The 16,052-nt window shown below is 35.0% G+C and overlaps 1 protein-coding gene across 4 annotated transcripts in view; it reads right to left on the minus strand.

The window, feature by feature from the left end:
* The window catches only part of ENPP2 (ectonucleotide pyrophosphatase/phosphodiesterase 2), a 172,645-nt gene that overhangs the window by 65,773 nt on the left and 90,820 nt on the right, over window positions 1-16,052 (minus strand). For all 4 annotated transcript variants that reach the window (XM_012541787.3, XM_012541789.3, XM_012541788.3 and 1 more), the window contains exons 9-11: window positions 10,708-10,763; window positions 3,282-3,347; window positions 2,552-2,624 (exon numbers count right to left, since the gene is read on the minus strand). In XM_012541787.3, the coding sequence (XP_012397241.1) occupies window positions 2,552-2,624; window positions 3,282-3,347; window positions 10,708-10,763 (195 nt within the window). The remainder of the gene's footprint in view (window positions 1-2,551; window positions 2,625-3,281; window positions 3,348-10,707; window positions 10,764-16,052) is intronic.

Raw genomic sequence — 16,052 nt, forward strand, 5'->3', positions numbered from 1 at the left:
CTGCCTCTCGACCTGGAAGGGCAACCTACCAGAGTGTCACTGAGGAAGCACAGAAGATAAAAGAGCGATCGCGGGAATCCAAAAGCAAGCACATTTTTGAACATTCACTAGTACACTGTGAAACCAGGAACAAAACCTTACTGTAAGAGTACAAAGTCTGACAGAATAATTATCTTTTTTCATGGAAACCTTGATACTTGTAGTTAAAGTGCCTACTTGAATTTCAGAATTGCATTCCAGGGTGGTTTTGGCCAGATATAACTTCAAATTCATTTTCCATATCCATTCTTCTATTTTAAAGCATGAAATCATACTTTACCTCATAAAGATCCTTCACTTCATCAATTCCTTAGATGAACCACAAAATACTTTTAAAAGTGTATTACGAGAAGTCAACATTCATTTGCTATAATCTTGAATCCAAAGCACGTAGTCAACAGAAGACAAATTTTGCTTAGTTATTTTAGTTTTTCATATCACATGCATAAAATTCTTATAAAAGTCTTTGTCAACTCCTTCATTTATTGAATTATCTCTTAAAATGTAGAACTAATATTTGAACAGGAATTGTTCTTACCCAGTTAAATACTGGGAGGTCAAACAAGCTTTATGCATGTAGCTGACAACCTTAGTCATTTGTTATCTAGGCTTCATAAGAATGAGGCATCCATCTATTGAGGCAAGAGCCTGGTCTCATTGCATTCATGAAGTTTGAATGTCTTTTATTTTGTAATCTTGCATAATTCAATTAAGCACTCTGATATTTCCACGTGTATAAAATGAGAATAATAATATATTTTCTTGCCATCAGTAATACACTGTTAGTACATTCCTATTCTAAATGATGTGAGCATGGTTTTATTCATAGCATTTTTTGTGGAATATCAGAGAATCTACCATTCTCCAAAAACAAACATTTTCAAAGAGTCTGGTAATGTAAATAAAATTTTAGATTCTCAGGAAAACAAACAAACAAAAAACCTCACTGAATTGAGGTAGAAGAGTAAAAAACCACAAATACATCAAAATGGTTAAATTTGTAAAAATCCACAAATTTTAGAAAATGTATATATTGAAATACCAGTGTAATGTATCATTTGATACCCAAGTACCACCCAAAAATACCTCACAGCCTCCTCTTAGAAATTACATTTGATGGGTCTTGTAAAAGAGAAAGTCTACAATCAAAATTCCTGGGTACCTAAAAAGAGAGGATTGACACAGCTCTCAAATAAATTAATTCCTATTTAAAACTGTCTTTAGTTTAAGAGTATTTTATTCCTCTTAAAAACAGTTTTGGTTACCCAACTATAACCATTTTTCATCAATGCCTCCCTTCTTTATCCTCTAACTTTCAATCCAAATCAGTTTATTCCAGCGATTCAACAAGTATGGAAGTGCTTTTATATTTATAATATTTTAACAAATATTTATTGAGTCCCATTGAAAGCTACAATGTAGTGGAAACACCAGACTTTGCATCAGAAGAACTAGGTTGGAGTCCCAACTTTGCCACAAATGAGCCATTTGACCATTGGGAAATCATTGAACTTTTCCACACTTCAATTTCTTCATTCATAATACAAGACTAATATGTACTTATCTACCTCACAGGGCTGTTGTGAAGATCAAATGAAATTGTGTATATAAAGTACTTTTTAATTTTAAGGGAATAGGGACCAAACCTATGATTTTGCTAGATTAGGGGACTCTGTGGTGAAGCAGCTTCCTCTTGCCAATGCATGTAAAGCAGCTTTTCTGAAACTTATAGTTTTAGAGTGGTCTAGGTCACTGAGACATTAAACAAAATTGCCCAGGGTCATAAACAAAGTTGAATTTCCTAGCTCAACTTTGGGCCAGCTCTTTATCCAATACATTACAAATTCCTCTAATTATGTAACTGTGATTAGTACATTTTTGTTATCAGATTCAATCTTTGAAAACTCAAATTCCCACAAAGTATTTTTCAAGTGTCTTTCTCATATTCACATTCCTTTGCACCTTAAATCTAAGGATTAAAAGCACTCATTTTCAAATCATATACTTGATAGCACAGAGGCAACATAGTGTATTAGATAAAGTCTGAACTCAGAGCCAAGAATACAGGTTCAAACTCGGTCTCTGACATTATCTATATTATACTGGATAAGTTCAACTATAATAGATGAACTGCAGATACAAGGAGCCCCTACACTGAGAATTACCCCACAATGTAAAGAAATCATGGAGCTTTTACATATTTAGCTATATATATCACTCCAAGTATCAGAACTGGATTATTCCCCACTTTTTACAATACCAATTTTAAGACTTTTTTTAAAAACACAATCTGACCTAAACTTCTTTATGAGAGACATATAACTTAAAAATCAAATTAAGTGATCTTGATTTTAAAACATTTTTGGTTATAAACCAACAACATAGATAACACTACTCTGATAAATCTACCATGTTGCTTTGCCTAAAAACCGAATCAGGTATCACAGACGAAGCACAGAGAGTAGTTTAGTGATACTTCTGTCCCTGTCATGCGGATTATGAATATACTAACCTCAGGGCCAAATGGGCCATATTTGTGTCCAGCTGCATCTGGCTGTTCAGAATAGAAGGCATAGACAGAAGGCCTACAAGAAAGATTGGGAGTCAGAATATCTCTCCAAACCCTAAACATAGCTAATGTCCTCTCATGACCCAGCAAAATATCCCTTCAAGTGAAGTTAATTAACCTCCCAACCATGGTTTCTATTATGGAAAACTCATGAGTTTTATTTTCATCAGTTCCCGTTCCTCCCTGTCCCCACAACACAATTTAGCAATTAGTCACTCTGTAACTTTATTAAGTTATCAGAATACATATGGTGAAGGGCACCAGGCAACAGCCAAAAGAGTACATGGCCCTAGGAAAACTTACAAGGACTATGGAAGCTGTATCATTTAAGAATTCTTTATTAAAATCACAATTAAATCTTGACATTATCTCAACCCTTAGGGTGCTGTTTGTACATTTCCCAAAGCTCCTGATTTATTTAAGCTGGGTTACAATTAATAGGATAAATAGTTGGTCTTAATCCATGAAATTAAATGTTCTTTGATAATCAAAGCCCATTCTATCCCTCTTAAGGAACCTGTGACATGGTTAAGACTAAGAGCTACACAACATTAATAATACCAAACATTGGCCGGAATCCTGGCTTAATGTTTCATCTAGTGTTCCATGTAATTCAAATCTAAGATGGAAATTTACAAGAAAGAGAGAAAAATGGAAAAGGATGAAAAATTACCTTTCATTATCAGGAAGGGTAAGCCACTGCAGTATTGTTAAAATTCTTCGCTCATGAGGGATGACACTAGGGTAAAAAGACATATACAACACACAGAGTTAATGTTGAATTGCTGAAGGAGAAAGGAAAACTTGAAATCTGTTAAGTTTTTATGTTGCCAATAAACCAAGCTGATCTTGTTTGTCACAATCTGTTTTTACTTGGCTTCAGTAAAACTCCTCTTTCATATTAGTATTTAAATTCATCTTTCCATTTGTCACATTCTACATTGCTCAACTTCTGCTACAGAACACCAAGGTTGGAAAATGTGATTCATGGTCAAAGTGAGGAACCTTCTTGATCAACATGTAGGCTAGACGACTAGCAATATATAATAGAAAAGACGGGAGTGGTTTAGGAGTAAGCAGATCTGAGCAATAGTTCTATGTCTATCATTAATTATTTCTGTGTCTTTAGGCAAAATACTTGGCTTTTCTGGACCCCAGTTTCCTCATCTCCAATGTGAGATTTTGAAGATGCCTTCAGGAATGCTCTCTATATAGGGAAGGAAACTATAATTATACAACTGAGAGGGAAAAGTGTAATTTTCTTCCATATTCTCTATCTTGCTCAAACTGGGATCCTTTATTGAAACTTTTGCCTTTAAGAGTCTGAAATAGAATGTAAATAACTAAAGGGAAAAGAATGATCTGTTTTTTGTCCATATATCCCTAGTGTTTATGCACATAGTCAATAAAGATTTAAGTGCCTTATGTGTCCATGGACTGTTCTAAGCTCTGGAGATACAAAGATAAAAGACATTCCCTGCTATCAAGACGCTCATGGGCATAGATTAGTTGAATAGAACTTCATTAAGATGACATTACTTTATTCTATAAAGAAATATCCTGAAATATCCCAGGTTCCCTTTTTTGTGTATTAAGAGCTGGTATTTCTTTCTGATTGTTCCATTCCAAGAGGAAAAGCAGCTGTAGAGGCATATAAGCTAAAAGTTTAGATGAAAGGAAGAAAGAGACAGACAGAAAAAGATAGACATAGACAGAAATGGAGAGAGAGACAGACACAGAGACAGATAGAGAGACATAGAAACAGATAAACAGAGTCAGATACATACATATACACATAGAGAGACAGAGACAGAGAGAAGGAGGAGGAGGGAGGAGAAGGAGAAGGAAAAAGAGGAGGAGAAGGAAGGAAGAAGGGAGGAAAGAAATAAAAAAGGTAAAAAACTTTTATTTGCTTTAAAAAGAAAACAGAAATCTTTTAGATTTCAACCTTTTTATCTAAGTGACAGTATTAAACTAAATAATCTCTAACATCCCTTGAAACTTGAATTTTTGATTATTTAAGTACTTAAACTCTCCCTTGTGGTTACTATCACAGGCATCTATGTGGGCAGATTACTTAGCTTCAATTTCAAATACACTCTGATTCTCTTCTTTGAAGTGAGGCATTCTAGGCTATATGCCCACATAGGTGCCTGTGATGACGGCCACCATATAGTGGAGTGGCAAGAATAGGATAAAACTTTAGAAGCTGAGAATAAGGAAATAAGGTAAAAGATCATAAATTCTGAGCAAGAACAGATCATCAAGGTCACCTTGTCTAGTCCCCTCATGACACAGAAGAGGAAATTGAGACCAAGAGAGATACTGAATCACTTTTACAAGATAACATAGAAGAACTAATGTTCAAGCTCATGTCCTGTGGGCTTAGATTCGGCACTACTGAAGAACAAAGACATCTCCTTTAGTTAAGCTTCAGAAGTAGACATCCGAAATGTAAGTAATGAAGTTCAGTAAGCATATATTCAACATGGCATACCTAAGGAGGGATAAATCAGCATATCCAAAATATTCAATATGTATAGAATATAGCTGTTCCAAAAGTCTTAGTGCAGTTTAAACTTACTAAAGTCTTATCTGCACTAAGTCTTTTGAGATATTCTATTATGATGGGAAACACATTAGCCAGTCAAAAGAAATTGTTTAAAAGGCAAGAGTCATACTAGATGAAGGCAATATGATATAATGGACTCAAGAAGAATTATTTCAACTTTTGTCTCTGATACATACCAGCTGTCTGGTCAAGCTAGTTATCAAGTTTTCAGTGTCTACAAACAACTCTCCAAGACTAAAAGGAGAAGAAAAAGTACTCTATATTAGTAGGGGAAGTTCATTACTAGGAACTTCCTGCACTCATGATATCAGAGGTCCAATAGAAAAAAAAAATTGTAAATTATACTATCTGTAAGATGAGATTGAGTTAACTATCCTACATGGTCAATAGTCACCAATAAGTACTTATAAGTCTACTGTATACTAGGCACTGTGTTAACCTCATGGAGTTGCAGGGTTTTTGAGAATCAAATAAGATCATGGATATGATGGGGTTTTAGAAAATATAAATCACTATACAAGGGCAAAGTTTAATTAAATCAAATTGTACTATATTAGTATCAGGGAAGAACCTAATAATAATAATATATAGAATACAAGGAAAGATGATGCTGACCAGTCATTTATTACAGTATCATGTAAAGTTTAATGAAAGAACTTAAGAGTTTATAGTAGAGAAGTATTGGATGTTAAAGAAATCAAGATGTCATCATTTTAATGATGACAAGAATCTATTTTGATGAGCAGAAGGGCATTGATATTTGGATATGTCTCATTCTTGTAAGATGCAAAATAAGAATAGTTAATGTATACAAATAATTCATATTTAAATAATTTGTAAGCTTTAAAGTTATATTTCTCCCATCAAACATGTGAATGAGTAGTTCCAGGATTATATTACAAATAAGTAGATTGTCTCAGTGGATTTCCATGGGAAACATAGCTAACAAAAATCAAAGTCAAAAAACAGACTCAACTCAGGGCTCCTTACACCAAAACCATTGTTCTTTCTCATATTGCCAGTCAATAAATGTATGTGGTCTGTTTGTCCAAGAACTACATACAAGAGTACAACATATGCAAAAGTATTCATAACAGCTCTTTTTATAGTGGCAAGGAACTGGGAATTGAATGGATGGATGCCCATCAATCAGGAAATGTCTGAATAAGTTATGATATATGAATGTAATGAAATACTATTGTTCCATAAGAAGTGATGAGCAAGTTTGAAAAGACTTACATGAATTAATGCTAAGTGAAGTGAGTAGAGCCAAGAGGATATTGTACACAGTGACAACAAGATTGTGTGAAGATCAACTATGATGAACTCGGCTCTTCTCAACAATGTGGTGATTCAAGGCCATTCCAATAAAATTGGAGAAATTGCCATCCTCATTCAGAGAGATAACTATGGAGATTGAATGTGGATCAAAACATAATATTTTCACTTTTTTGTTTGTTTTTGTCTTTCTCATGGTGTTTTCCTTTTTTTGGTATGACTTTTTTCACAACATGACAAATATGGAAATATGTTTTAAAAAACTGCACATATTTAACCCATATCAGATTACTTGCTGTCTTGGAGAGGGAGAATGATAAGGGAGGAAGGAGGAAAATGAGGAACATAAAGTCTTACAAGAATGAATGTTGAAAACTATCTTTATGTGTATTTGAAAAAATAAAATACTATTGAAATTTAAAAAAAAAAAAAGAGTAAAGTACTTATAGGCAAGAAAAATATTGTCTTCAATCAAAAGAAACAAAAATCCTGTGATTTAATCACAAATAGATGAATGTCGACTATATAGAAATTCTAAGAAGAGAAAACTAAACTGGGATCCATAACTGCAAGGGAAATCACAGGCTATTTAATCTAACCTCTGTCATTTTACAGTTAAAGAAATTGAGGCTCGCCCAGAGAGTGAGAGAGGCCACCTGGCCTTGGAAATGATGTAGCTAGGAATGATGAGTTTCTTCTTTTGGGTTATGTTATCTTAGTTTACTTTATAAGTCCAGGATGCTAAGTCAAAAAGATTTCTGGTTGGTGCATACCCTTCAATCTAGCAGTATCTCTACTGGTTCTGTATTCCAAAGAGATCATAAAAAGTAGAAAAAGGATCCCGTGTGCAAAAATGTTTGTAGAAGCCCTCTTTGTAGTGGCAAGGAACTGGAAATTGAATGGATGACTATCAGTTGGGGAATGACTGAAGAAGTTATGGTATATGAATGTAATGGAATATTATTATTCTATAAGAAATGTTCAGCAGAGAGAGTTACATGAACTGCTGCCAAATGAAGTGAGTAGAACCAAGAGAACACTGCACACAGCAACAATAATATTATGTGTTAATCAAGTGTGATAGACTTGGCTCTCTTCTACAATGAGGTGATTCAGGGCAATTCTTGTAATGGAGATAGCCATCTGCACCCAGAGGGAGAACTATATGGACTAAATGTGGATCACAACATAGCATTTTCGTCACTTTCTTGCTTTTTTTTTCCTTTCTAATATTTTTTTTTTCCTTTTTGATCTGATTTTTCTTTTGCAGCATGATAAATTCCATTCTGAAATTCCAAATTTTGGGGGGGTCCCCTTTGAATTCCAGTAGTATCAGTTTCTCATCTGTAAAAATGCAGAAGCTGACTTAATTATTCTCTAAACCTTTCCTAGCTCTAAAGCTCCGTGATTTTGATCAATCTGGAGAAAAGTATTATGCAACCATTGGGTTTGGAATTGAAAAGGACCTGAATTGAAATATTAGCTCTGTCACTTAAGAGTTTTCTGATTTTGAACAAGTATTTCATCTTGCTGATCTCTAGTTTCCTTAGCTGTGCTGTTAATAATATTATTAATATAATTAATAATATTTCTAATGTTATTTTAAACTGTGATTTAACTGATCCTTATAACAACCCTGTGAAGCACGTGCTATTATTATACCTTTTTTTTTTCAGATGAAGAGACTGGAATGAGTGAGGTTAATTTGACTTGCTCAAGATCATATAGATAATAAGATTCTGGGGTAAGATTCAAACTCAGGTCTTTCTGACCAGTCCAGTATTCTATCCACTATGTCACCTAGCTACTAATGATAGTGATGGTGGTGGTAGTTGTTCAGTCATGTCTGACTCTTCATGACCCCATTTGAGATTTTCTTGGTAAAGATCCTGGAGTGGTTTAGCATTTCCTTGTCCAGCTCATTTTCCAGCTGAGGAAATTGAGGCAAATAGGGTTAAGTGAGTCACTCAGGGTCACACAGCTAATAAGTGTCTGAGGCTGGATTTGAACTCACAAAGATGAGGACTCTATCCATTGCATCACCTAGCTGCAGCTCCTTTTTAAAGACATAATAGCCACCCTTAGTGGAAACTTGTGAGAGACAACTAAGATAACAGAGATATGATGCTGATGTTAATTTAAACAGCTTATGACTTATCTTCATATGGAGAGTTATGATCATTTGTATTACAGTTGTACTGAAGGAACAGCTTATTTCATAGCCTGTGTATCTAAGCTTGTTGAATGAATGAATGCATGCATGAATGAATGAACAGCAGACATAACTTCCTGACATGAGAAAGTAAAATAAGCTATAGGGGAAAAAAATCTCCCTCCTTTCCTACAGAAAACTCTTTAAACACAGCATTAGTACCATTCTGCCTAGAGGTAAGGGTCAGTCTACATCAGGGATGGAAAACTTCTTTTATGTTGAGGGCCTTTTGGATACTTATAATATCATTCACCAGACATACGAAATCATCAACTTATAGAAGTCAAGCAGTGGGGTATAATACCTAGATTTCAGCTCATTATTGCCTTGGCAGAGTCAGACTAAATAATTCAATATATACAGTCTGAGACCCAGACAGTCTCCATCCCTGGTCTAAATAATGACATTTCTCTCAAAGACATATAAGTCCCTGAGGTAGGATTTGAACCTGAGTGAGGTTTCCTTATTTAAGTCCAGCACAATATCTACACCACCACACTGCTTAAAAGATGTTGTTAAATTCTTATTTCTACTTAGAAGAATCCCATCTCTTGATTTAGAAAAAAATTTCTAAGAATTTCTAGTGCATAGCATGGAAAGGAAAAATAATATGGAAAGTAAAAGAGACAGAATCATAGGCATCTTTGGAGCAGAACAGCTACCTTCTTGAAAGGTGCCAGAAGAGGGTGGAGAACATTGAGATTCAAAACCCAAACACTGTGCCTTTTCAACTCACCCTTGCACATTTTCTGGGGGTGGGGGTGGGGGTGGGGACAATTCTCTGTATTAATTAGATTATTGGCATCACTCCACTTTGCCAGGCAAATACACAGGGTAGAGGAAGAAGGGGCTCCTATAAGGATCCATTACAGCCAAGGGTTAAAAAAATATATCGTTCATAAGATTAAATTGGTAGATCAACATGCCAGTTAAGTTAAGCGTTGTCATTTCTAATATACCCACACTCATTCCTCAACTCAGAAACACTTGGGGAGGAGGACTTTTAAAGAGAACTTCTGTCTTAGATTCACATCACCAAACCCAATTTCGATTTGACTCTTCAAAACTTAAAAAGCAACTTTTATTCTAATCTGCAGTTAGAGAATATAGGTGGTGCCACTCTGGATTAACTTGAATTTGTGATTGCTTTCAGCACACTACTATTGCAGAAAAGGCAGATTTTTGTTAAAGCATAAACGGCAAAGGTGGTTTATTAAAAAAAAAATGGAAAGAACATCTCAGTGGGAACAAAATCCCAATGAAAGCTGGAACAGATTCCTTTTTTTACTGAGGAGCCGTCTTTAAAAAAATCAACATGTTGACACTTTTATTAGGTATGTTTCATCTTAGCATCGTTTCATAAACATTAACTACTAATCCTCCCCCAACACCTCTGTGGGGAAGGGACTTAGCTCCATTTTCTCATTAAGGAAACCCAAGCTCAGTGCAGTGGACAAAATGGGACTGGAACAGAGGACTTCCGGGTCTCCTGTATTGCCTTCACCACCACTAGACCACTACATTGAATTCCTAGCAGCCCAAGACCACACAAAAGTTTTGAAGTTGCAGACCAAAATAAATAAAGCATGTTGTAATATATTTATAGAAAGTGATAATGCAAACCACAATAAAAAAGAGAGAGGAAGAGAAATATACATTTCTTAGGTGGGAAATTGCTAAAATTCTGTAAGGATAAAAAGAAGAAAACCTTTGAAAATGATATGTGGAAAAAGAAAGATTTCTCCTTGCTTGTAACTTACTTTACCTTTAAAGAATAAATGAAATGAATAAATAAAAGAAACCCCTAAATCCTCTTTAGTGGTTCATTGGAAACATATGAACGAAAAGTTCCTGATGCTTTTTTATATTATCCAAAATGAACATCACCAAATGAAGTCAAAGGAATCAAGAAAGTTAATTTTGGGAAAGCACTTTTTATACTATGATGGTGGGCTACATAAATAAGTTATTATTATTACCAAGAAATTTAATTCAAAATTTAATTCTACAGTTAGTCACAAAATAAAGGTCACTTACACAGACCAGAAGAATGTCCCAGCTTTCACCCCTTGCTTGGTGGCAGTAATCCATATCTAATGAGGAAAACATAAGAGGCTTAAATATAACACATTCTGACTTTTGTTCCCCCCAAGGCATTAAGATGCAATATGTCATCTCTCTTATCCCCACCAACACAACATTCCCCACCATTAATTTGCAGCCATTGGAAATAGATTCCATATTCATTTCCATAGATACTATTAATTTTTTGTTGAAGCTTTTATATAATTACTATTTTAGAGCTTGATTTATTTTTCTGTTAGAATATAAGTAACTTGAAAATGAAGTCTGTGCCATATCTATTTTTGTTTCCATAACTCCTAGCATAGTGCCTTATATGTTGCTACTATTGTTCTTATTATTCAATCATTTTAACTTATATCTAATTTTTCATGACTATTTGGGATTTTCTTGGCATAGATACTGGAGTGGTTTGTCATTTCCTTCTCCACCTCAGTATAGATGTGTTAAGTGACTTGCTCAGTGTCACACAGTTAGGAAGTGTCTGAGGCCTGAGTTGAACTCAGATTCTACTGATTCTTGGGCCAGTGATCTATCCACTAAATCATCTAGCTGCTCCAGTTTAACCTTCTGGACCTCAATTTTCATTTGTTGGTTTCATTTCAATCATGCCTGACTCTTCACAATCATTTGGCTACAAATACTGGTTGTATATCCAGTATAATGTTAGGTGTAACAAGTTGAAAAGATGCCTATTCAAGAATATAAGTATGTAATATAGCATCTGCTGCTCCTAAAATCACAAAATTTAAAGAAGGAAACAGAAGCCCATATAAAGGAAACAATCTCAGAACAAATACTCTAAGTGATCATATGCAGGTTTTCCCAAAAAGCTGATTTTAAAGACCTTAATGCCTTAAAAATGGACTAAGATTTTTTCAACACCTGTATTACAGTAGGCTAAAGGAGAGAGCTCCATAGTGAGCTGAAATTGTTGACAAGGGTCACTTCAAGGAAGCCAGATTTGAGTTGAGCCTTGAAGATAATAGGTTTTAGAAAGCAGAAAAGTAGGAAAATATTAAGTGGGGGGAAGAGGATAAGAGCAAGACCAAAGTTATAGTGAGAATAAGAAAGAGAATGAAAGGGAGATGGAGGGAGAGAAAGAAGAAAAAGAAGAGGAAAAGAAAGAGGAAGAAGAGGAAAAAGAGAGAAGGAAAAGGACCAGGAGAAGGAACAGGAGAGGAAGAAGGAGGAAGGAGGAAGGAGGAGGAAGAAGAAGGAGGAGGGAGAAGAGGAGGAGGAGGAGGAGGAGGAGGAGGAGGAGGAGGAGGAGGAAGAGGAAGAGGAAGAGGAAGAAGAAGAAGAAGAAGAAGAAGAAGAAGAAGAAGAAGAAGAAGAAGAAGAAGAAGAAGAAGAAGAAGAAGAAGAAAGAAGGAAAGAAGGAAGAAGAAGAAAGAAAGAAGAAAGAAGAAGAAGAGTGCTTACTATGTGCCAGGCACTATGTTAAGTTTTTTTCACACCCCATACTTCATCATATCTCTCTATTAATGCTAACATTCTTGACCACTATGCCTCCTGCATATTTCCTCATTTTCCCAAATACATTTCTCTCTTGGTTCTAAAGTCTACCTCTACCTTTCTGACTCTTGCTCCTATCAATGGCATCACAATCTGGTTCCAGCCTACCTTGACAAAATTATTCCCAGAAGCACATTCAAGTCACATCGGCTTACTCAATATTCCTCAATTCAATTTGTCATTTCTCACCTGGGAGCCCTCCTGCTTGGAATGTGCTTCTTCTTCACCTCTATTTCTTAGGATCCTCAGCTTTTTTCAAGGATAATTTCAGGAACCACCTTCTACAGGAAGCCTTTCTGGACTCCCATCATTATCAGTACTTTCTCCTTCCTCAAATTATCTTATATTTGTTAATCATTTACATGTCTTATTTCTCAGCAAAATGTAAAGCAGGAACTAATATTTTGAGGTGTCTTGTCTTTGGATCCCTGTTCTCCAGCATGGTACCTTGCATGTAGGAAGTGTCTAAGAAATATATGCTGGATTAAAGGACATCCAGAATGACTTGCACATTTTGAGTTGTAGGAAATAGATGTAGAATTAGCATGGAGTAAGATGATTGGAGATCTTGAAAGCCAAAGAAAAGAGGATATGCTTAATGAAATAGTCAATACACAGTCACTCTAACTTTTTGAGCATGGCAGCACCATGATGGATGAAAGTGATGATATAAGCTTAGATACTTATATTCAGTTATTTGGATCTTCCCTTTTTGGTTCCATTTTACAAATGAAAAGATTGAGACTCAGATAGTTCTATGGATTTGTCCAAGGTTCCAAAACTAGTAAATGCTGCTTATATCTTATCTTTCCTTCTCCACAGGCACAGATGACTAGTATTTTGATTTATATAAAATGAAAGTCTTCCTAATATTGTTAAATTTTTAAAATAGCTTTCATTTTCTAAAATATATGTGTTTATCCCTATGCCTGTATAATTTTCCTAATGTCATTTATCACCTATTTCAAATAAGCATTGATATTTCCAAGGATAACCAGGATCTTTCTGGGCATCTAAATATTCCACAATATCTATAGATTGTTCCCATAGATAAAATATAGCTATCATCTGCATTTTCTATTTTCCAAAAAAGAGAACCAAGTTTACATGTTAGTAACTAGATACTAGAAAAGTTATAATTTTGGAGGCTCAATTTAATTTTTTTATTTTTTTTCCTCTTTATTCCCTTGATTTTATTTTCAATTCAGAGAACAAAATACGCATTTCCATAAAATAGTACAATGAAAAAAGATGTTTGCACATGAAACTGCAAATTAGATTTTAAACACAAATTAAATTAAAACACTGAATTTAGACTTGCTCAAAATAGACTACTCTATCATCCCTGACTAAACATATAGGGGCCACTTAAAAATAACTGCACAACTCATGAATATTGATCTTCTAAAAAGAAAATAGAAAAAAAATGCCTAGTTTAATGGGCTCACAATTCATATTGAATAAACATCAGTTACTATTTGATTATCTACCATCCTACTCATTATACCTTCTCTTCCTCCTTACAAAAGATCCAGCCTCCACAGGGAATTAATTTTGAATGATTCCTCTCAAGATCCCAAATTCAAACTCTCAGAACATATTGACTGTACATCCATATATATATATATTCATATATCTATATATATAGTTATATACACAATGGACAAATAAAAAAATGTGTGTATATATTTGCATGCATAACTATATAACCACATGTGTTAAATATATTTTTATATATTTATATATATATACACAGAAGCATGTATATATACACTTTGGAAAAGTTAGTGGAGGACTTTTTAAAATTTAGAGTCCTTTCTCAATCTAAATGTATATATCTCTGTAGATTATAATCAAAAGTATTATTGAACATGACTATTTTTATAGTATATGTCAAGAGAATACATACACACCCCATGATTCTTTATCAAAGTTTATTCTAATCTCTCTAGAAAGTCTCCCCAATATTTGTTACATTCTAAAAGAGAACCAGAGAGAGAGGAACTCAGGCCAAGGACAACATCCAGTAAACATCCTAGACTTGGGATCCTGTGGGAGGGCTAAGCAAACACTCCCCCAGTTAACTGACCAAAGACTGAAATTCATGCTAGTGGCCAGGATACTATATGCACTGGCTTGGAGTGAGAAAACACAGAACACAGAGAAGGAGAAGATTCCTCAGCCTGGAGATTTAACATACTTAGATATGCATACATATACATCCATAACTTGTGCTGTGTGTGTGTGTATGTTTAAGATACACACATATAAAATATGAAATAAGAAGTGTGTGTATATGCATGAATATTCACATAAAATACACAGGGTAGATGCTTATATTATTGTATTACATTTATATGCATATAATAGGTACAGAAAGAATTTTTTTTTGCTTTCACAGTGATAGACTGCTGGATTCACAAGAGCTTATCACTACATTGCCTACAGAGTGATCTTCCTAGTCACAACAACTCATAAAAACTTCTAATAAGTTAGAGAAAGATCTAAGAATATGCTGCTGAAAATGAGTACCACTCTAATAATAAATACAAATGCTTGAACTTTATTTATAGAAACACACACAGTCAGTAAGCAAATAGGCATTATATTTTTATAATGCACTGGTGACTACACAGAGTATTAGGGATACAAAGAAGTAGCCCCCATCCCAAATTAAAATAAGTTCCTGCCCTCAAACCCCTGTAATTAAAACAACAATAACATTCATGTTGCTTTAAGGATGCAATATACTTTTTGTTATTCAGTCATTTGTCCCTCTGTGACCCCATGGATTTGTGCATGGGATCTTCTTGGCAAACATACTTAAGTAATTTGTCATTTCCTTCTCCATAGTGTCCCCATTTTATAGCAGAGTGATCAAGGCATATAAGGGTTAAGTGATTTGACTAAGGTCATATAGCTAGTGTCTGAGTTTACATTTGAACTCAGGGCTTCTTGATTCCAAGCCTAGTATTCTATCTATTGTACCATCTAGCAGTCCCCAGTACACTTTACATATATTAATTCGATCCTTACAACAACCCTTTGTATTATTATCCTCCTTTTTACAGATAAAGAAATTGAGGCAATAGTTAAGTGCCTTGCTCAGGATCATTCCACTAAAGAGAGTCTGAGCTAGAATTGAACTCTGATCTTCCTGATTCTACTTTTTCTAAGTTAATATTCAGTATCCATTCTAATAGGGAGACAACAATTAAGTGAGTAGTTACATACAAGATGAGAGTAAATGGAAAGTCATAGAAGAGGGGAGGGTAAGGGAGTTGGGAGTGTAGACCAGGAAACACATCTGGTGGAAAATAGTACTGGACCTGAGTCTTGAACACAAGCACATGCACATGTATGCACACACACACCAAAAAGTAACTACATAAGTGCCATGCCAAGCCTCTATCCCAAAATACAACCATTTGAACAAGTTGGATGATATCCAAAGTGAACAGCTAGAGTGACTGAACTTCAAATTCTTCTCTAGGTAATAGGTGCAATGGTCAAGTTGTCTCTGATCTATCCTTTTATGGCTAAACCATTGGATGAATTGGAGTAGGGCTCTCCATGATTAAGGTAAACATGATGCTTAGGATTAGGAAGGTGTGAGGCAGGATCACGTGGCTTTGAAGGAGCCAAGAAGGCAATCATGCATTTGTAGAGGGGTGGGGGAGAGGAAAAAAGCAGTAGGCAAGCAAGCAGCCACTCTCCCTGGAGCAATGCCCAATGGCCTGACATCATGGAAATTTACCCAGCATGTTTGGTGGAAACTATCC

Source organism: Sarcophilus harrisii, chromosome 1, assembly GCF_902635505.1.
Source record: "Sarcophilus harrisii chromosome 1, mSarHar1.11, whole genome shotgun sequence".
Classification (NCBI taxonomy): Eukaryota; Metazoa; Chordata; class Mammalia; order Dasyuromorphia; family Dasyuridae; genus Sarcophilus; species Sarcophilus harrisii.